The sequence below is a fragment of the Cyclopterus lumpus genome, chromosome 17, assembly GCF_009769545.1.
Source record: "Cyclopterus lumpus isolate fCycLum1 chromosome 17, fCycLum1.pri, whole genome shotgun sequence".
In the NCBI taxonomy this organism is placed as follows: Eukaryota; Metazoa; Chordata; class Actinopteri; order Perciformes; family Cyclopteridae; genus Cyclopterus; species Cyclopterus lumpus.
This window is the reverse complement of record NC_046982.1, coordinates 20336253-20359696: the sequence shown is the minus strand read 5'-3', so window position 1 is coordinate 20359696 and position 23444 is coordinate 20336253. Positions and strand designations below refer to the sequence as shown.

Sequence of the window (23444 nt, the reverse complement as noted above, 5' to 3'; positions counted from 1 at the left end):
CTTAGAGCGAGACACCACGCAAAGAAAAGTATTCTAAAGCGTAAAACACAAACATACGCGTAGTTTTGTTTGATGGCAGAGATAAAAAAATGTTTAATAAACCATTAAATGCATGAAACAAATTGCGACGAATTGCTTGACAAGCAATTCTTCCAATATTATAAAATGTGTTATGGTTTTATTGTTTGGAATTTCTGGACATACAAGAAAAATAATTGATAATAAACTCTACACTTAAGTACACTTTAGTATTTAAATAATTTAAAACCGTAATAGAGTAATGTTTTTATGTTTACCCGTTTCAAGTGATTATGGAGGCTTTAGTTTTGGACTGTATTAGTTTTAAGCTATGTGTACAAACACATACACATATATATGTATATATATTTATATACACACATAATAAACTGTCACCATTGCTTCAACAGTCAAAACACATATTTGTAGTGCAATTCGGGGAAGTTTCAAAAAACACACACAACAAAATTCAAAATTACGACACGAAGAAAAAGAAAACAATACAAAGAAATTTTCAAAAATGAACATGTCCTGTATTTTGCACACAACAACAGTAATTTGTGAATAACTTAACAAGGCATATTTTCTTAAGCATTTCATAAAGTAAGCTATATGATATTAAGGTTATTGCACAGTCTACAGGTCTACCTGGGTGCATCTCATACGTGTCATGGAGACTTGTATTGGACCCATGTGTGCCACAAGATAAATTATACAAATATGAGGAGAAAAGAAGAAGTGTAAAGGCTATAAAAAGGAAATCGCAAATGTATTTATTACGTGTTGTCAGAGCCTTTCATATCTTCATCCTCAAACCACTGGGATGCCCTTTGCAAGTCTTTTCCATGTTGGCAAAACATCTTTACATTAAATAATATATCGCTGTGACACAAAATAAAAACCGGCCACTGGTGGATATTTTTAAAAACCTGGTCTTAGGCGAGTCAAACTGTTTTCAAAATGACGTGCTACATGTTCTAGTTTTTGATATCTTACTCAAATAGGCACCAACAAACCAATCAGTCACACCACCTGGCTCACAGCAACACACACACACACACACACACACACACACACACACACACCTCTGGTATAGTACCTAAAGGATAAGAAGTGTAACCAATAAGTTATACCAAGCTGCTTAGGGGACGTGTGCAGACACAAAGTATCTAAAAAAATAGATCCTTTTTAATATTAAGATGCATAAGGGTCCATGTTCACTTGTCTGCCACTGCTTTCTGTTGTTCTCTGGGCTTTAAGATATAGTCGTTGTACATTGAATACAGGACCCCTGAAAACAAATGGGAAAAAAAGGGTTAAGTTACACAATGACGCATCATTGAGAAGTAAAAATGCTCATAATGTATCCAGACAAAATAAAAATTTGAAAGCATCTCACTATAAAATGATGCAACTATAAGATCGAATAAGAAACGTACCAACAGTAATGGCTCCCACCACAAAGCCTTGAGCGCCTACACGCATGTGGATCAGGTGAACGGACATTTTTGTGTCCCCCCGACTTTTCATTTTCATGAGTCTGTACGCCACAATGGCAAAGAAGCCGGCCATTCCTGCAGGGAGCAACAACAACAACAACAACAACAACAACAACAACAACAACGTCAGATCAATTTACATGGATGATTTACTAAAAGTGGAACGGCTTCACACCAGTTACCTAAAATGTGACTTTGTTTTTCCATGAGGTCACAAGGTGTACTCACCTATTGGGACGAATGGATTCTCCTTTGCTTTTTGCATGAACTTGGACTCATTCTCCTCGTACGAAGAAGACGACATCTCGACTAAAGAAAGAAAGAAAAGGAAAGGCAAGTTAGGCAAGTTATAGGTGCGACTTCCCTCGATTGCGAAATCCTAGCTGTACGTTTTAAAAATCACATACTGTATGAATATACTCACTTAGTATTTACTAAATATTAAGTAGATTAATTGAGCAAATCAAGGGGGGGGGGGGGGGGGGGGGGGTTGGGGGGTAATACAGATTTAACAAATAATTAAATTTAAATGTTTTCTCTATGATCAGTCACAAGTGTAACATGTGTGGCCCGACAACATAAAACATTGTTTAAATTCGTGCTCCAAGCTGATTTTGTATTATATTATTATTATTATTATATGTATATATATTTGTATATTTGTTTTATCTAACTACCACGTTAACCGCTCAGAGGTCATGGAGGAGGGGGGGGGGGGGACACACGTCCCATTATGGGCCTAAATAACTCTGAATATTGTGAGGCACATACACTTTTGATCAATGCCGACTCTGCTGATTTCTAAATGATATAAATCCCCCCCCCACACACACACACACACACACACACACACATAGACATTACATAATACAACATCCGCGAGTGAATACTCGTTTCAACAGCCCATAAAAACCTCCATTTCTCCGCATAAGTCTTACTTGTTGAAGTGGAGCGTCGCTGTGTAAATCGCCAGCAGGGAGGTGGTCCAGAGAGGGTTTTTTGGGGGGGTCTTCAGAGCCTCCGGTCGGGTGTAAGTTGGGAGGAAGTAGTGAGCCGGCTTCCTCTGTAACGACCGGCGTACGCAGGTCTTACGTCAGCAGCGGTTATCGCGATTGTGATGTGTTCAGGTGTGCGGAGAAAATCGTAAAAATAGTTATATCCGGCTTTGTAGCTAAATGTTGTCAAATTGTAAACTGGTAAAAAACATATTCCGCACTGTTGACGTCAGCCGGACATCCCATAACATAATGTAACACGGGCACTGTTATCGTTAAGCGCCGGGATTGATTTACAGTGCGACCGGAGAGTTTGGTTGTAATAAATCCGATGTGTCATGAACGCAGCATCCGTTTTAAGATGTGCTTACAAAATCAAAGACGAAAACAAATGTGCGATAAATCGGCCGATCGGACGGGCGCGTCGTCTGTTTCGCAATGAAACAAAGAAATCCTCTCACACCGCTAAGCTAAATATAACAATATTAGGTGTTATAAAGAAACGAACATATCCTCAATGGTCAAGCAACATATTCGTATACTGCCGCGCTGTTTACGTGTTTATATGATCTCTCCTTATGCTACTGTCCGCTTTACTGGTATTTAAACGACGGTGGATGGAGGTGACAGTGAGTCCTCTTGCTTCCTGTGTGGCTCTCTGGGATGACGTGACGGTCCGGATCACGAGTGCTCGTGGAGACGTCTGCGGCTGCACGTTTCAGCAACGTGCAGCATCCGGTTCAGTACATCGTCACAAGAAACGATCCCATTCTGATCATCTGTATTGATGGGACACGTTTTAAAAATTAATGACCCACTTTTAAATTACTTGAAGTAATTCATATGGCATCTGGTTTGCACCCAATGTTTTATTATTTTTTTGTAATACAAAATGCATTGAAATATATATGATAGTAATGATAATATGTCATTGCTTTTATACAATCAAAGAGATAGTATCCATATACAGTTTGAATTATGGTAGCATCAGTCTGCCAGTCTGTATGTAATAACAATCTTAATAATAGCAACTTGCCATGTGTTTTTTTAGAACGTCTGCATTGTGTTCCCTCTTTTGATGCCCTAATGAGCATGTGACATTTCATTTATTCAGTTATGGACTATCAGGTCCCACTGATCATGTCCCAGGCCCCCGATGTGATGCAAACCACCACCACTGATCTTCCAGACGACCTTTTAACAAACGTAATTGAATAAACTCATTTAATATTTCTTTTCCTTTTGTTTGAGAGTGTTTTGTACAGTGTCATACCTCATACTGTATTTTCGACACTGAAATAAGAGAACTGCTCTAAAGGAAAAGGCCCAGAGCCATGCTGTCATTGTTTTAAATAAAGAAAACATCTCCACCCTGTGGTGAATTAGCTCACCAGTAGCGAAGGTGAGAGTGCTCAGTTTTCCATTTACTGCAAGTGCCAAAGTAGAGTGCAAAAAAACAACGAATCACTCAATTATCTTTACACTTAAACAGTAAGCTAATATTTATTTTGCCAACACATATTCATATTTTCATACGAGTGTATTATCATATAATTACCATTATTAGAAACTGGTGGCAGGCTCAGTGCAACAGCATATGTATAATATTACCTGTGTGCAACCTACAACATCACACATATGAAGTTATCAGGCTTTAACATGTGTGAAATAAATGAAAGATTTGTCATAGTTTCAGATCCAACAACTCTTTGTATAATATCCTTTATTCATGCTTTTCATTCACAGACTTTAAAAGTATGTCCATTGCATGTTATTATGGCCTTTATTTATTTATGAGTTTAAAACGAGTCTCCTGACTTTAGAGAAACAGTTATAATGATCAAAGTGATGGTTACTTATCAGCTGAGTAGTTAAAACACACTCAGGGAGTTCCAGCTCAGCGGGTCGGACCTGGTCGTATCAGTTTGTTCTGCTTGGTGATTTATTGACCTTTGCACTGACCTTTTGTTCTCCTTTTGTGGCCCGTGATGAGATTCAGCTCCACTTAACAACAACACCCATTTCTCCACCTTTACCAATGATTTAAGTACATCACGTAGCTTCCATACCGAATAAATGAATGTGGGTAAATATATAAATTGCTATAACACAATAGATAATAATGGTAATAATAATGGATAATAATTCACACTAAATTGGATCCATTGATATATCTTTCAAACCTGACACACATGGACAATTTGTACTCTATAATGTGCAATGCTTATGAATCACGATCAACATCTGTATACGTTTAGCCTCATTACAAACAATAATTTAATATCTCTATGAATCTCATAGGTCATAGGTTTCACACAGTCTGGACGGTATGACACCCCGTTTCTTTTTCTCCTTCTAACAACATACACGTCCCAGCAGGTGGCGCTACGCGTCCACTACATTCTCTGAGCAACACATAACAGACTTTGGAGATCAGACATTATGTTGAAATACAATTTGTGAAGTGGGCATTTTGTCTTCTTTTTTTTAAAAAATGTTCTACTTTTCAAAAAGTGAGTGAATTCGATCTAAAAAGCAATTTATTTCCACAATGTGTGGAAAATCAGAATAAAGAAAATGATGCAGTTGACATTTTATTACGAGGTCATTGTGATGGTGGGACATCTATTCCCCTTTTGTGTAATCAATATATCATTTATAATATGTCAATGGGCAAAGGTCAGATCTGGTTGTGTGTAGATTGTGCATAGATTGTGTTCATATAACTCATGTTATATAATTAATGTTCTTATAGTTCAATAAGTTTCCGATTTTTTTATGACCACATAATATTGTTTTATGAAGCCGGGGTCATTAAGGATCTCATGAGATGGCTTTGAAAGACATGAACTGTTGCCGGGGTCAAGGTTAGTGTGATGTGATCGTTTTACATTACAAAATCCAAAATGAAGGTTAGATAAGATAAACTCTATTTCTTAAAGGTGTGTGTGTGCCATTTCAGGAGATATATTGCCAGAAATTAATGTTTGTTATTGTCATGTCCAGGAAACTGTGATGTTAAATTAATCAGTTTCGTGTCTTGTGTCCATGTTGTCTCGTGATTTCCTGTTTTATTTTGAAAGGCAACTCTCCTCTTGTTTCAGGCAACTTGTTCCTTCCCCTGTGTGTTTCTCCTCTGGTCTGATTGTCTGCCTCCTGATTGTTTCCACCTGTGCCCTCACCCTGTGTATATATTGTCTGTGTCGCTCCTGATTGTTTCCACCTGTGCCCTCACCCTGTGTATATATTGTCTGCCTCCTGATTGTTTCCACCTGTGCCCTCACCCTGTGTATATATTGTCTGTGTCGCTCCTGATTGTTTCCACCTGTGCCCTCACCCTGTGTATATATTGTCTGCGTCGCTCCTGATTGTTTCCACCTGTGCCCTCACCCTGTGTATATATTGTCTGTGTCGCTCCTGATTGTTTCCACCTGTGCCCTCACCCTGTGTATATATTGTCTGTGTCGCTCCTGATTGTTTCCACCTGTGCCCTCACCCTGTGTATATATTGTCTGTGTCGCTCCTGATTGTTTCCACCTGTGCTGTCACCCTGTGTATATATTGTCTGCGTCGCTCCTGATTGTTTCCACCTGTGCCCTCACCCTGTGTATATATTGTCTGTGTCGCTCCTGATTGTTTCCACCTGTGCCCTCACCCTGTGTATATATTGTCTGTGTCGCTCCTGATTGTTTCCAGCTGTGCCCTCACCCTGTGTATATATTGTCTGTGTCGCTCCTGATTGTTTCCAGCTGTGCCCTCACCCTGTGTATATATTGTCTGCGTCGCTCCTGATTGTTTCCACCTGTGCCCTCACCCTGTGTATATATTGTCTGTGTCGCTCCTGATTGTTTCCAGCTGTGCCCTCACCCTGTGTATATATTGTCTGTGTCGCTCCTGATTGTTTCCAGCTGTGCCCTCACCCTGTGTATATATTGTCTGCGTCGCTCCTGATTGTTTCCACCTGTGCCCTCACCCTGTGTATATATTGTCTGTGTCGCTCCTGATTGTTTCCACCTGTGCCGTCACCCTGTGTATATATTGTCTGCGTCGCTCCTGATTGTTTCCACCTGTGCCCTCACCCTGTGTATATATTGTCTGTGTCGCTCCTGATTGTTTCCACCTGTGCCCTCACCCTGTGTATATATTGTCTGTGTCGCTCCTGATTGTTTCCACCTGTGCCCTCACCCTGTGTATATATTGTCTGCGTCGCTCCTGATTGTTTCCACCTGTGCCCTCACCCTGTGTATATATTGTCTGCGTCGCTCCTGATTGTTTCCACCTGTGCCCTCACCCTGTGTATATATTGTCTGCCTCCTGATTGTTTCCACCTGTGCCCTCACCCTGTGTATATATTGTCTGCGTCGCTCCTGATTGTTTCCACCTGTGCCCTCACCCTGTGTCTATATTGTCTGCGTCTCCCTTTGTCCTGGGCCAGTTCGTCTTGTTTCTTGTGCCAGAGAACCAGCCATTTCCATGAAATTCACCACTCACCAGGTTATGACATTTTGTTACTTTGTTCATGTAGATTTTCTGTTTGTTTGTTCCAGTTAATTAATTAAATTTGTTGTTGTTACTTTGCCTTGAGTCGTGCGTATGGGTTCTAGTCTTTGTTCGGTCATGACAGTTATTATAATCAGAATCAGAAACTTTTAATAGCCATGTAGGTTTACACCTACAAGGAACTTAGCGTGGTGGACTGGAGGTGCAGTTGTTGGCATACAGGGAGAAGGGCCTGTTTTTTTGGGGGGACGGGGATGCTGGTGGAGGCCTTGAAGCAGGCTGTTAGCGTCGTTCAAAATCGTCTGCATGGGAAGAGCCTTTGGAAGAATTCAGCCAACAACTTCTCTCGTTCTGGTAGATTTATTTCTCTGATCGCACTCAAAGTACAAGCTGTGATTGCAATCACCATGGAGTCTCGACAACTCCCCTTCTCACCAGGAAGTCCGGCCTTTACATACACAGATTTCATCACAGGTTTGTATGCCATCATCTTGGTTAGACTATTCAATGACATATGGGTGTGTTGCGATAAGGCGCTATCTATTCTCGAGAAGCAGACATTCCCAGACACAAATCTCATCTTCTATTTGTTATTCTGAACTGGAGTAGCCTGACAAAAGCATAACAATATATAAGCATTTATATTATCAAGGCTGGAATGTGGCATGTCTCCAGGGAGGTGTTGAAGATGTCTGTGAACACCGGAGACAGCTGGTAAGCACAATGCCTCAAAGTGGAGGGGGAGACAGAGTCCGGACGGGCTCTGTTTTTGTAGCTTCTCAGAGTACAGGCGTTTAGCATCTCTCACCTAGCTAAGCCTGTACTTGGACTCTTTATACAAGTCCTTGTCCCCACTCCTGAATGCTCCTTTCTCATGCAGTCGTGTGCAATCATCTGAAACTGTGTTCCCATGGATTTGCATTACCCCAGTCTCATCAGGGCTGCAGATGGTTGCAATCTGAAACCACAGTGCCAGATGCCAACAAAAATCCTACACACTGTCCTTTTAACACTGAAATATGGATGTAAGGCCTTTCCAATAATTTGAAACAACACGTGAGGAAACAATGCATTGCTGGCCCCCCTCGAATATGTTTTTAATGCATTTAAAGAAAAAACAGACAAAAAAAAAAAAAAGTTATTTTACTTCTCAATGTCAGTATTATAATTTGGGGGTTTTCAACATTGTACATTAGCACCACAAAAGGAACACGCTGTTTCTTTCTCAGTTAGGGATTTTAGGAACGTTCCACTTCACTCAGCCATGTTCTTTCTTTCTTTTTAAACAAGCTTATTTATATTTGGCAGAGTTATGCATTACTTTTTCCAGGCGTACTGCATCTTCACCTTTCATCTTATATAGAGTTATATTGTTAACGTGGTTTGTAAAATACCTGTAATTCAATTTGGTTTCGTGCAGAAACTTTGTTACTCGTGTTTCCTCCTCTTACTCTCATTTCACTCTTTTCTGCTTCTAATAAAAGGCATTGAGTAAGAGGTTCCGGGAAAGCTGCAACCAATCACACATGCGAAGGGAGGAGCAAAGGTCTGTTTAAGTATCGAGCTGCATCTGAACCTTGACTCAGAATCACTGTGTGGCTTGTCAGAGAAATCAGACATGGGACTGCTGCTCGCGATCATTCTGGGCTTTCTCGCCGCTCTGATTGGAGGACTTTACCTTCTCGGGGTGTTTCGACAGCGGCGACCTGGGGAACCCCCTTTGGACAAGGGGCTCATTCCTTGGATGGGTCACGTCTTGGAGTTTCGCAGAAACACGCTGAAGTTCTTGGAGAGGATGAAGCGAAAGCACGGCGACGTGTTCACGATACAGCTGGGAGGCTTTTACATCACTTTCCTCCAGGACCCGCTATCCTTTGGCTCCATCGTGAAGGAGAGTCGAGAGAGACTGGACTTCAACAAGTTCGCCGTGCAATTGGTGCGCAAGGTGTTCGGTTATGTGGCGATTGAGGGCGAACACAACATTCTCCATGTTGCCAGCAGCAAGCACCTGAAAGGGGATGGCCTGGAGGTGATGACGCAATCCATGATGGGTAATCTGCAGAACCTCATGCTGCACGACATCGGCTCCTCCGGGGACCAAAACTCAGACCGGAGAGCCTGGATCGAGGACGGACTGTTCAAATACAGCTACAACATCGTTTTCAGGGCGGGCTACTTATCTCTGTACGGCAACGAGCCGCACAAGCCAGACGGAAGTGAGGAGAAAGCCAAAGAGAAGGACCGGGCTGAGTCGGAAGCCTTATTTGACGAGTTTCGTAAATATGATCAACTCTTCCCCAACCTGGCTTACGGTGTCCTGACACCGAGGAAAAGGTTGGAAGCGGAGAGGCTCATGGGATTCTTCTGGAACAGTCTGTCGGTGCAGAAGATGAAGACCAAAGACAACATCAGTCGCTGGATTTGGGACATCCAGCAGGCCAAAGAGGAGGTGGGGATCAAGGAGTCGATGATAAACAGGTACATGTTTGTGCTTCTTTGGGCCTCTCAGGGCAACACGGGGCCCTCGTCCTTCTGGCTGCTCCTCTTCCTCATGAAACACCCCGAGGCCATGGAAGCGGTGAAGGAGGAGGTCGTCAAAGTCCTGAATGAGTTCGGACAAGAGGTGCAACCGGGGGGCCCTTTGATCAACCTGACCCGCGACATGCTGTCGAAAACGCCGGTCCTGGACAGCGTCGTCGAGGAGACCCTCCGCCTCACCGCCGCGCCGCTCCTCACCCGGGCGGTGCTTCAGGACATGACGCTGAAGATGGCGGACGGGCGTCAATACCCCATACGCCAGGGCGACAGAATAGCCGTCTTTCCTTACATCGCCGTTCACATCGACCCGGAGATCCACCCCGACCCGCTGTCGTTCAAATACGACCGCTTCCTCAACCCGGACGGGAGCAAGAAAACAGATTTTTACAAAGCGGGGAAGAAGGTGAAGTACTACAACATGCCGTGGGGTGCCGGGGTGTCCATGTGCCCGGGGCGATTCTTTGCCACCAACGAGCTGAAACAATTCGTTTTCCTCATGTTGGTTTATTTCGAGTTCGAGCTGAAGAATCCCGACGAGGAGATACCTGAAATTGACTTCAGGCGGTGGGGGTTCGGATCGATGCAACCCCAGAGAGACGTTCAGTTCCGATACAGACTCAGATATTAAACACCGAATCGGTCGTCGCGGTTTTCAATCGTCACATTAATGATGCGACGAGCATCGACAAAAAAAATGTTTTTTCCAGCATTATATCATTTTCAATGAAACCACTGGTGAGTGTCTAGTTATTAATTAAAGGAAAAACCATAAACAATGTATTAGTCAAAGATGAACAGCTTCAGATGTTAAAATTCATCTCATTACATGAGAACTACACAAATATAAAAATAAAAAGCATAGATGCCATTCCTTTGGTACTATTCAACATGTATTTCTGTTAGATGGTCATCACGTTGCTAGTTGGGTGTCTTTATTTCAATTCCTCTCTGTTTGTGTAACCTTAAAACCAGAGTCACCTAGCTTTGCTTGGGATATTAAATGCGTCAATCAAGTGAGCGAATCTGGTGTTTGGGGAATACAACCCATGGAACGTCACTGGACCGGTTCCACCACAAGGTCATGGTTGGGTACGATGTTTAGCTTGTTAACATGATTGCGCAATAATGCTTGTTTTTAAAGTTTTTTTTTTTTTTTTTTTTTTCAAGCTGCAATAAAACTTTATTCTACCAAAATGAGACCTGGAGTAGAGACAAAGTACATTTTTATCTTTACCGGGGATGAACCGGAACACACTGCGGTCTAGTTATAGGGGGTTCATTTGATAACATTGTTTTGAGAAAGAGGGGGAGGGAGGGAGTTGAGGTGGACGGGGCAGTCAGTCAATGAAAGTCAACCATGACTTTAAAACAAACATACTCTATGTAAAACAAACAATGATGTTTTCAGGTATCTATCCCAATAGAGTTGTTCCCAAAACATAACCAATTAGTTTTGTTGCATTTTTTATTTTTTTGAATATACAAATGTAATTCACGTGTTTAAAAACCACGAACATAATCCGGGAAAAAATAAATTTCCCTCATGACTTAATTGAGAATATACCCGGACAGAGCCGGGTATTGTAGTTCAATTCATCTGGGTCAAACTCCTGTAAACTTAGCGAAGTTTAAATGACGGTTTAGTAAAACATCTAATTATGGAAGTCTGTAACATGTAACATTACCTCTTAATTCTTCTTTCGCTGCAGAGGCCATGTTCTCACACTCACACTCTGTTGTTGTTATATTATTTATTCCTCTTATATTATATAATGGTAGACAGAACTACACGCTTTAAAAGGATACTTTCAAAAACGCACTTAACTTAAAAAAAAAAAAAAAAAGCCCAAAATAATCTTGACTGATTGGAGAAATAAGATTTTCATTAATATGTTAAATAAAGCAACAGCTTTGATGTGGGTGAAAAAAAAAAAAAAAAAAAAAGGGCATTCACCGCCGGGCCATTAATGTGTGTGGCATGCTCACACACACACAGAAACATACGTGCACACACATCTGGTACTCATTCATGTCACGTGCTGTACTAGAGGAAAACTTCAGAAAAACAACATGGTGGGTTAAGTTGTTTACCGGATGTTTAGCAGCTGCCCCAAAACCAGGCTCACACATCTGAATCTGAGAACACGGAACAAGTGGCCTTATAACTTTGTGATAAGCCTGCAGTGAATACAACCTTTAGTCATCCTACGATAATTACTGCCGTTTTTTAAAATGTGCAACGCGAGACTGGGTCAGAGGGGCGTTCTCTAAGCCCTGGTGGTGTTTATGGACTCCTATTAGATTACGTTATTTTTAAAATGTGTGTCACACAGTTTCACCTCCATTCCACCTTTCATGTTCAATACATTGCAACATGGAGACCAGACGAGTTAAAAGCAATAAATAGGCATTTATTTAAAGAACAACCACAATTAATTTAAACAAACGAAGCACATGAGCCGCAGTGTCAGCCACAGGGGAGCAGCCTGCCAGGCAACTGGGGGCGACCGGCCTCCATTGGGGGGTGTTGCGTGTTGCCTACGCACAAGTTAAACAAGGGGGGGTTAAAGGAACCTGTCAATAAGGTGTGTTAAAGGAACCTGCCAATATGGAGGGTGACCGGCCTCCATTGGGGGGTGTTGCGTGTTGCCTACGCACAAGTTAAACTTCAACAAATCAAGGCGAGAGAGGACAGGACATGTGTGGTCGTGCCAAACAAATATAAATAATCAATATCACAAAACTAGGCCTGGTGTGTTAAAGGAACCTGTTAACAAGGGGGGGTTAAAGGAACCTGCCAATATGAGGGGTTAAAGGAACCTGCCAATATGAGGGGTTAAAGGAACCTGTCAACAAGGGGGGGGTTAAAGGAACCTGCCAATATGGAGGGTTAAAGGAACCTGCCAATATGGGGGGTTTAAAGGAACCTGTCAATATGAGGGTTTAAAGGAACCTGCCAATATAGGGGGTTAAAAGAACCTGCCAATATGGAGGGTTAAAGGAACCTGCCAATATGGAGGGTTAAAGGAACCTGTCAATAAGGGGGGGTTAAGAGAACCTGCCAATAAGGTGTGTTAAAGGAACCTGCCAATATGGGGGTTTTAAAGGAACCTGTCAACAAGGGGGGGTTAAAGGAACCTGTCAATAAGGTGTGTTAAAGGAACCTGCCAATATGAAGGGTGACCGGCCTCCATTGGGGGGTGTTGCGTGTTGCCTACACACAAGTTAAACTTCAACAAATCAAGGTGAGAGAGGACAGGACATGTGTGGTCGTGCCAAACAAATATAAATAATCAATATCACAAAACTAGGCCTGGTGTGTTAAAGGAACCTGTCAATATGATGGTTTAAAGGAACCTGTCAACAAGAGGGGGTTAAAGGAACCTGCCAATATGGAGGGTTAAAGGAACCTGCCAATAAGGGGGGGTTAAAGGGACCTGCCAATATGGGGGGTTAAAGGAACCTGCCAATATGGAGGGTTAAAGGAACCTGCCAATAAGGGGGGGTTAAAGGAACCTGTCAATATGGGGGGTTAAAGGAACCTGCAAATATGAGGGGTTAAAGGAACCTGTCAACAAGGGGGGGTTAAAAGAACCTGTCAATATGGGGGGTTAAAGGAACCTGTCAACAAGGGGGGGTTAAAGGAACCTGCCAATATGGGGGGTTAAAGGAACCTGCAAATATGAGGGGTTAAAGGAACCTGTCAACAAGGGGGGGTTAAAAGAACCTGTCAATATGGGGGGTTAAAGGAACCTGTCAACAAGGGGGGGTTAAAGGAACCTGCCAATATGGGGGGTTAAAGGAACCTGCCAATATGAGGGGTTAAAGGAACCTGTCAACAAGGGGGGGTTAAAGGAATCTGTCAACAAGGGGGGGTTAAAGGAACCTGCCAATATGAGAGGTTAAAGGAACCTGCCAATAAGGGGGGGGGGGGGGTTAAAGGAACCTGCCAATATGAGGGGTTAAAGGAACCTGCCAATATGGAGGGTTAAAGGAACCTGCCAATAAGGGGGGGTTAAAGGAACCTGCCAATATGGGGGGTTAAAGGAACCTGCCAATATGGAGGGTTAAAGGGACCTGCCAATAAGGGGGGGTTAAAGGAACCTGCCAATATGGGGGGTTAAAGGAACCTGCCAATATGAGGGGTTAAAGGAACCTGTCAACAAGGGGGGGTTAAAGGAACCTGCCAATATGGGGGGTTAAAGGAACCTGCCAATATGAGGGGTTAAAGGAACCTGTCAACAAGGGGGAGTTAAAGGAACCTGTCAACATGGGGGGGTTAAAGGAACCTGCCAATATGGGGGGTTAAAGGAACCTGCCAATATAAGGGGTTAAAGGAACCTGTCAATAAGGGGGGGTTAAAGGAACCTGTCAACATGGGGGGGTTAAAGGAACCTGTCAACATGGGCAGTATAATCTCACATGTCATGCAGACATGCAGATATCGTGAAAAGCAACGTTTTGGAGGTCCAGAGCTCCACGTCTCGTCATCTCTGGGTGGATGAACAGGGTTCGTCGTATCGGAGCCATCCTGAATTAAATAAACAAACAGTCACTGGTCATGGCAATGGAGGAACAATGGGGGCCTTTGGCAGGATGCTGGTCCCCCGAGTGTCCTCCCTGTACTTGGTGGTGAAGGGTGTTTTTGAAGGAAAATGGCCCATTGTGTCTCTCTCATCCGGTTCCTGAGCCTGAGCAGTGAAACGATGCCTCTGGACGCCTGCCCGAGATGACCCACCGCAAAGCGTAGAATAAGCTCCTGCTTTATCCGCATGGACTGGCAGGTACAGCCTTCATTATTCTTTCTTTTCTTCTTCTCTCTCTCTCGCTGTGGTGCTGTGGATTTTTGGTGTTCATATCATGCAAATGTTTTTACCGAACCATTTGAATTCAACCGGAGTAATAGAAGTTTGTGTGACTCGAAGTGGGCGGAAAATAAGTAGGTTTGCTTGTTACCCTTTTTTTGCCTCAACATCAGCTTCTTTTCCGGTTGCATTCAATCTTAATTTAAGGAGGATACAGTTGGGTTTAACACCATTGCTGAGAGGTTGAATTTTACTGCCATTGTCTCCCGTTTTTGAATTGTTGTCTCCCTTTTGTCATTCGTATTTTACTTAAAAATCCAGAGGACTTCTGAGCAATAGGCTCAAATATTTTTGTTTTAAAACTTGATTTACGACATAAATGTATATAAAATAAAAGCGTGCCAAAAACAGACAAGGGACAATTAAAAAAAGAGCATGTAATAAAACCGACAACGGACGACTGATGAAAAACACTAAATGGTTGATCTCTGCCCGGGTTTAAGCTGCAGCGGTATCCAACCAACAAAAGGAACATATCCCCTTCCAGTAAAACAGGAAAGCGAAGCTGGTAAACACTGAGCCCGGCTCATTAAACAACCCTTCCTGTTTTTGATAAAGCCTCCATGAGAACTGCCGCATAGATGTCGGGTATTTTTACACTCATTTTACGTTCATCATGAAAATGCCCCGTAAACTCGACCCTTAAAAGTATGAGCCGTGATGTATATGTCACGAGGGTCTCGCCCAGGTTTTTTTGTGTTTTTGACTCCGTGTCAACCGGGGTGTCATTGCTCCCAATATAAGAAAATGTCATCGCCATGGCAGCTCAGTGTAATCACTACGGGCAGGTCATTGACACGAGGGAGCGACTTAGAAAGTTGAATTCTTCTCCAAAGATGTTCATGAATATTCTCGCGATTGCCATCTAGTGGACACGAACTTCCACTGACAACATTTTTTTTTTTTCTTCATTAAAATGAACATATAAACTATATTCAGGTGTTCCTTCTTTTATTTAGTGAAAGGATCGATTCCCCGCAACACGTAATCATTAACCTCCAAGGTGAGCGTGCCGGTGCCTTTTGCTCCATAGATTGCCCTTTTTTTTTTTTATTATCGCTGAGTCACATATTCCCTCGTGCATCCATACAGGATGTGCACACACAAAGAGAGAGAGAGAGGGGGAGAGAGAGAGAGAGAGAGAGTTGCCACTGTTATCAGTGGAGTCCTGCAGCGTGGCTACCAGGAGTTCACTGAGTTGGAGAAGGGCAACGGGCACGAAGGCATCTGGAAGGAAGGACTTGCAGTGCACACACACACACACACACACACACACACACACACACACACACACACACACACACATGTATATCTCTGGTAGTCCAAATGACCCTGACTAGGTCTGCTGCTCCTTTGGGCTGGCCCCAGATCAGCCCACATGACATGGCCAGTTAAGACAAGATAATGTCAAAGATTAACCCCCCTCCGGCTCTGCAGGCAAAAAGTGTTTTTTGTTTGTTTGGATGGGTGAGCTGTGTGTACTGTTTGAAATAATAATAACAAGGGGGATAAAAACAATTAATAAATACTCACATCATCTCTTCGGCCTCTAAATCAGCGCTCTGCTCACGATCTTCTTTGATATCAGTGCAAACGTGTAAACATGCAGGATTTTTTGACGTTTGCTCCAATTAATCACTTTTTTTTCCTCTTCTTCAATTAATTCATAACCGAACGTGACGTGGCAGCACCGTCTCGTGTGGCCTGAAGTCAATCTGCGGCTACTGGTTTCTCATATTTCCAGTGTTCCACAAGTTGGTAAAAGAACTGGTGCCCAGTTTGCATTAAACTGGGGAAAAGAAACTCATATCGGATTGTGAATTATTACAAAAAGGTCAAATGGGTGAGGCAACACTTTATCACTTCCCACTATATGAACATGAATGAGACTCTTTTTTTTTTTATAAAGCTTTACTACCAGAATGATTGGACTTTGTCAGGGAAGTAAAAATGAATGTAACCTTCTTCCGTAAGTCCAATTCCACTGGAACATAATCTATACTTCTCATCCAATATAGATAATATTGCAATACATCGTCGTTTTCTCCAGCGCTTTAAATAGTTTGACGGGTTTTTTTTGAGTCCAGATGTGTAGTATATAGAATGAAGATGACACAAATGTTAGCCGAATGAGTTGTTTGTATTTGTATGATTGCGTTGCTGTGCTCATGGGGGGGGGGGGGGACGCAGAGCCCCGGCTGAAGGGAGGTTGTTGGTTGGCATCCACCTCAAGGCTTCTCTTCATCTCCGTCGCTTCAGTGGAGTCCAGCCTTAGTAAAACTGGCACGGGACGCGCTCACCCCGGGGGCAGGATAGGCTCGGCTGAGAAACTGAAAAAGAAAATGAACAAATGAGATGGGACTGCCACCACTCTCAGGCTGCCTATGGGATAGCCCCCCCCCCCCCCCCCCCCCACACACACACACACACACCGCATGGTAAGAGCAGTTTAATGATATAGTTGAGAGGAGAGATGATGCACCAAGTTGCATGTTTTTGCTCTGGTGTCTTGTGTCACTCTTTTTCTCTGAGGGAGGGGGGTGGGGGGTGCATCCAAGTCACATGGTGGAGCTTGATCTGTTACATAAACACAGACCTCCACAGCCCCCCCAGTCTGCTCGCATCAACTTTATTCGGTAAATACGTGCGGGAGGGGGGAAAAAGAACTCTTTTGCGATGACATTGGCGGGCGGCCGAAGGAGGCTCGTCGAGATGTTCACTCCTCCGCGTTGCGTCACTCCAAACCCCTCACAGCTCTCCCCGGTGACCTCTCCCCGAAAGGTGAAACCGTCTGGGAATAACAATCGTTACGCATGATCCCATACGATTCTTATGATTAAGGAATGCAATGAATTTGAGGGATGCGATTCAATTTGATTTATTATTTATTTTTTGTCTTTAAAAGTAAGTTTGCCGCCTTATTTAATTGGCAGCTGTAGCGTTAGATTTTTAAAAATCTTTTTTTTTTTTTTTTAAGTTCTCACAGATGCTACCACATTAAAATAATTCATTAAAAAATAAAAAGCTCTATTTTACATTTAACACTAAATATAAACCACGACCTAATGAATATTTAACATCCTCATGAGGCTGTCACATGATGCCAGACCTTGTGACAAGAGCAATGTCAAACAATGTCTTACAGGGGAATACTTTGATGTATTTTTCCCGGCTCTGGGCGGTCCAATCAATATTTATCAACGTGAACTACAGTTTCCCAAAGCTAGAGTCGCCTGAGCATCAGAGGACGAAAGGGACGTTCACAACCCAGACACGCATCGGGTTGACGACCGCGCGCATGTGTTGCACAATTGTTTTTGGTTGTGAAGTAACTGGGTGCAATTTTAAACCTTTTAATGCAATTTTAAAGACTAATTACAGCTATTCCAAAATTACAGCTATTCCAAGTATCACATAAATGCTGCTCTTACGAAAGAAACAGTGATATGAACTGCCCATGTTTTAATAACATAACAATTAAAATGAAGAATAGATTAAATATGTTGGTTTTCTTTTGTACGCACATTTGAGGTTCTGATAAGAAACAATAGTAAGAGAATAAGGGTTATTTATAGCAATGTTCGATTTTTAGAAGTGTGAGTTATCAGGATGGATAACTATATATATATATATAATTATCCATATATATATATATTTATATATATATATATATTTATTTTGATATATATATATACATATATATATATATATATAAATATATATATATATATATATAAATATGTATATATATGGATAATTATATAAATATATATATATATATATATATATGGATAATTATATATATATATCAATTTGAGATACATCGCCTAACATAACTTTAACTTAATGCTTACATCTGTCTTTAAACACATTTTAAAAAATAATTTCTGACCTATATTAGTACCAGAGAGTGTTACTTGTAAACCCAAGCGCTACCAACTGAGTCTTGAGGAGCATAAACTCTAATTGACTTTTACATGAATTTCCACCTTCTTATGGACCTTATGCAACTTAACGACACGTGCGTATCCGTCCCTTAGGGATAAGCACATGTCCAGAATCCCAAACGCTCTGCTCATTCCAGCAGCATCCCCCCGTCTCCTCATCTTCAGCGCTGCACCAAGGGGGGCGCTCGCTATACGCCACATCTCCTCTCAGTCAGACTCAGAGAGGGGGGGGCCCCTGAAGGCGAAGCAGGGGGGGGGCCCGGGGTCCGGTGGCTCCTGCAGGCCCAGATGGCCGTCTCCCCGAGCTCTCTTTAGCACCACAAACCACTCAAACAGAAACAGAATTTTTTTTTTAAAACGCAAAAAAAAAACTTTTTCATGCGCTCGCACTATACCTCGTCTTTTGTGTTTTTTTGTTGTTGTTTTTTTTTATCCCGTAAACTAATAACAGTCTGACGTCCCTGCGGACTGATGCCGAGCGCGTTGCTCTCGGGCCGCGCGGCTGCACACGGGTCGTAATTAAAGGGGTTATTGAGGGCCTCGTGAAAGCAACATTAGAATAATATGGTCACCGTGACGCCTTTCATTAACGCGAGCCAGACACTAAGCCGTTTATCTGTCCTTTTATTAAAAAGTAGTTGACTCTCCCCCCCCCCCCCCCCCCCCCCCCCCCGGAGAGAATTCCTTTCCGACTTTTACCGCCCCATGAATCAACCTCCTCGTCTGTACTTTGTCGTGTTATTTCCGACTCACACTTCTGTTTCGCATGGAGCCGCTCTTGCTGTCACATGTGAAAGAAGAACTTTTTTTTTTAAATATCCATCTCGTGGCCTTCTCCCTCCCCCCCCCCCACACCGAGCATCTTGCGGGTAGATGCTAACGCGCCGCGCGGTTCGAGGGAGCTTCGAAAAGTATAAACACGGCGTCGGAAAAAGACGCGTAAGCGAGGAGTGTAGAGTGCCGACCTGTCCCGCTGCTTTGTTATCTGGCCGTCTGCCTGGACGCGGGACCCATAAATATTATGACACTCGATATGACTGAGCGTTACCTGCTGGTTAACATTCTGCACACCGAGGGCAAGGTGGCTAATGTCCCCACGGTGACACTTTCTGTCCTCGAAAACTCCCCCGTCTTTGTCTCCCCGTGAGGGACCAGCGCTGTGAACTGTTATGTAATGGACGGACAAAAAATCTCTGCATTTACTGTGTGTGTGTGTGTGCGTGTGTGTGTGTGTGTGTGTGTGTGTGTGTGTGTGTGCGTGTGAATTACCTTTTTTTTTTTTTAACTAAGTGTGCCACGACCCTATCCGTGACCTTCTTTCTCAGAGTGAGCTATACTGCTGTTGGAGGGCAAGGAGGACATTGACCTGCAAGAAGAAGAAGAAGAAGAAGAAGAAGCTGAGACACATGGATGGAGATGTAGAGAGAGAGAGAGAGAGAGAGAGAGAGAGAGAGAGAGAGGGAGGGTTAGCAAAAAGTAAGAGACTCGGAGAGAGAGAGAGAGAGAGAGAGAGAGAGAGAGAGACCATCATCTGTGTTACAGACGTTGCACATGAGCGTTCGGGGGGTTGAGGGGGGGTTTGACTGTGTTGCGATCAACGCGCTCCCTCAGCCGGGGTGTTCTTTTCAATCCGCGGCGCGATATCCTCGAGTCTGAACCCTTTTTGGATGAGGGTCATTTTGCTAGAGGAGGATTTCTTTTTTTTTTTTTGGGTGTTCAGGCCTCTCTTGTTTTTTTTTTTGTTGTTTTTTTTTAAATACTTCCTTCTTGAGCAGAAGGCTGGTGTAATAGAAACCAGACGCAAGTCCACAATGTGAGGCATTCACAGCGGCAAGACCTCACTCACTTCATTCCCGGAGTGGGCTGCAAACGGAATAAATAGAATAGTCTGATAAGTTCTCATCATTGTTTTTATTTTGTCCATTCTGGAAGTTATCAATACAGACGGAGGAAGAAGAAGAAAAAAAAGGGGGGGGGTCCAGGACGTTAGGATGGAAGTGGTGTGCAATGGATCAGACTGTGCAGGGGACATCTAGAGAGGGCGCGGGAGACCTGCAGGATGGGGAATGCATGTGCAACTTTTCAAGGTGGGTTGTTTCGGTCATTTACCTGAAAGAAAGCTGCGTGATGGCCCCGTCACATCAATGTGAATGACTCTGTTGTTACAGTGTGAACTGTAGTAATATATATTCTTCTTAAGCTATTCACCGACACAGAATACAACATAATGCATCATTAATAATGTTAAAATATATTGGGCGTGCATCACGTTTTAAACTATCTAATTTATGAACCCTTATTTCTATATTGTGGAATTGAATTAATGTTTATATTTTCTGTAACCACAACACATCTGAAGGTATAAGATTCGAAGAGCTGTATTTCTGAAATGTTTTAATTCATTAAAAGTATAATTTTAACCGATTATAAAAGTAGAAAAATAAAATAAAAATGTCTACGACTTGGAGAGAGTTCCTTTGAACGACATCCCGGCAAAAAAAATGCAGGAACAGGGTCTTCGTTGCATTTACACGGCATCTCGTCTCTATTTATTAAACAAGTCCCACGTAGGTTAGAAATGTTTTTTTAGGGGAGACCTGGTTAAAAATTTAAAAAAAAAATATTAAAGACAGACGAGGCGTGAGACGGATGCCTCAAAGATCACGCCAGCGTTCGGGGGGGGGGGCGTGACGTCGATGCCGTTGATCCGCTACGCGCACGCCACAGATTCCTTTAAACGTATGGCGTCCTCGGTGTAGCGGCCCTCCTGTCATGCCCTCATGCGACTCGCCCACTTATTAGGTGCCATCTGTCTCTCCAATGCGGGGCTGTGTACCTCTCCCCGGCGTCAGCGGTGCTGGGTATCTGGAGGATGGGGGGGGGGGGGGGGAGGCCTCGTGGCAGCAGAGCCAACAAGCCTTCTCCTGTTCACTCAGATGGCTCGTCCCCACCACGCCAAGGGGGGAACACAGTGACCGCAGTGTCATGAAAACCAACGGGGGGGGGGGGGGGAGTCGTGCGGCTCTGGACAGAAGCGCAACACTGTGTCTCCTGGAGGCCTCCATCGACACCGCGAGGGTCTCATGTCATCCCCCCCCCCCCGGACACGATGCGGTCGCCATGTCGAGTGCAGCGTGTTTCTGAAGTGTCTCTCTTGAGTACCACAATGAGCTTTTTCTTTAAAAGTCGTGTCAGTTTGGTTCTGCGTCTCCAAGCCCGTCGCCCTCTTTTGGTCAGCGCAATATGATCAAATTCCATTTCATAAACTATTTCAATGTGTTAGAAGAGGGATATTAGAAGATCACCCCACTCTCGCTGACATGAATCAACGCGAGCCATTGTCTTGTGTCTTGTGTTTGTTTCCTAGATCACAGCTGGGAATGGTTGGTACATTATAGTCAACGATTAATTGATTAGAACTGTTAATTGGAGCCAAACAGCACATGCATTTGATATAAGGAATACAACTGTAACATCACAATATATAACACAACAACGTGATATTATCTGCGCGACATGACGATCACTCGATAAATCTCTTTATCCTCTCTTCGCAGACTCTAGTTGACAAGCTTGTGAGAGCAACATGAGCTGGAGCTTTCTCACTCGTCTCCTGGAAGAGATCCACAACCACTCCACCTTCGTGGGCAAAGTGTGGCTGACGGTGCTCATCATCTTCCGCATCGTGCTCACGGCGGTCGGAGGCGAGTCCATCTACTCGGACGAGCAGACCAAGTTCACCTGCAACACCAAGCAGCCGGGCTGCGACAACGTGTGCTACGATGCGTTCGCCCCGCTGTCGCACGTCCGCTTCTGGGTCTTCCAGATCATCATGATCTCCACCCCCTCCATCATGTACATGGGCTACGCCATCCACAAGATAGCGCGCACCACGGAGGAGGATCGCAGGAAGCACCGCCGGCTGCGCCAAAAGCCTCGTCCTCACTCCAGGTGGAGGGAGAGCCACCGTCTGGAGGACGTCATGGAGGAGGACGAGGACGACGACGCCGAGCCCATGATCTACGAGGACGCGCTGGAGGCGCGGGAGGCCAAGCCCGAGCCGGCGACGGGCACCGGGAAAGACCCGCCGAAGCACGACGGCCGCCGGAGAATAATGCAAGAAGGCCTGATGAGAATCTACGTTCTGCAGCTCATGTCGCGAGCTATTTTTGAAATCGCTTTCCTGGCGGGACAGTACCTCCTCTACGGCTTCCGGGTCAATCCGTCATACGTGTGCAACAGAGTTCCCTGTCCCCACCGAGTGGACTGTTTCATCTCCAGGCCCACGGAGAAGACTATCTTCCTCCTCATCATGTACGTGGTGAGCTGCCTTTGCCTGGTGCTGAACGTGTGCGAGATGCTCCACTTGGGAATCGGCACTTTTCGGGACACCCTGCGCGCGAAGAGGAACCGGGGCCGCCGGATGTCCTACGGCTACCCGTTTTCTCGAAACATCCCGGCGTCTCCTCCGGGTTACAACCTCGTGATGAAGACGGACAAACCCGGCAGGATCCCCAACAGCCTCATCACCCACGAGCAGAACATGGCCAACGTGGCCCAGGAGGAGCAGCAGTGCACCAGCCCGGATGAGAACATCCCGTCGGATCTGGCGAGCCTCCACCGGCACCTGCGGGTGGCCCAGGAGCAGCTGGACATGGCCTTTCAGACGTACCAAACCAAAACCAACGAGCAGACATCCAGAACCAGCAGTCCGGTGTCCGGAGGCACGATGGCGGAACAAAACCGAGTCAACACGGTCCAAGAGAAGCAAGGAGCGAGGCCGAAATCAGCCACGGAGAAGGCGGCCGCCATTGTGAAAAATGGAAAGACCTCTGTCTGGATCTAGAGAGATGAATTTCATTTTAGTAAATTAACAGTAAAAAAAAAAAAAGGGACTCCAGGACTGCACTGTGACACAGCTGGAGGATGTGTGTGTGTGTGCGTGTGTGTGTGTGTGTGTGTGTGTGTGTGTGTGTGTGTGTGCGGGAGAGAGATGCGACTTAGGACAATAACAATTGAGAATTTCAATCACCCAGCTGAAGGAGTACAATACACAGTTTCTTTTTTTTTTGGGGGGGGGGG

The 23444-nt window shown here is 44.0% G+C and overlaps 3 protein-coding genes across 3 annotated transcripts; 2 read left to right on the top strand and 1 right to left on the bottom strand.

Annotated features, from left to right (window-relative positions):
* Nucleotides 1-163: 163 nt before the first annotated feature.
* Nucleotides 164-2645, bottom strand: higd1a (HIG1 hypoxia inducible domain family, member 1A). The gene is made up of 4 exons (XM_034556406.1): nt 2456-2645; nt 1746-1826; nt 1458-1592; nt 164-1309 (listed from the first exon to the last, which is right to left on the bottom strand). Exons 2-4 carry the CDS (start codon nt 1819-1821, stop codon nt 1236-1238), a joined length of 285 nt encoding a protein of 94 aa, XP_034412297.1. The 5' UTR covers nt 1822-1826; nt 2456-2645; the 3' UTR covers nt 164-1235.
* A 5952-nt stretch (nt 2646-8597) lies between these two features.
* On the top strand, nt 8598-10748 carry LOC117746545 (5-beta-cholestane-3-alpha,7-alpha-diol 12-alpha-hydroxylase-like). Its single transcript, XM_034555749.1, has one exon. It carries the CDS (start codon nt 8631-8633, stop codon nt 10176-10178), a length of 1548 nt encoding a protein of 515 aa, XP_034411640.1. The 5' UTR covers nt 8598-8630; the 3' UTR covers nt 10179-10748.
* Nucleotides 10749-14296: 3548 nt separating this feature from the next.
* Nucleotides 14297-23208, top strand: cx47.1 (connexin 47.1). The gene is made up of 2 exons (XM_034555739.1): nt 14297-14334; nt 21920-23208. Exon 2 carries the CDS (start codon nt 21949-21951, stop codon nt 23206-23208), a length of 1260 nt encoding a protein of 419 aa, XP_034411630.1. The 5' UTR covers nt 14297-14334; nt 21920-21948.
* The last annotated feature ends 236 nt before the right edge of the window (nt 23209-23444 follow it).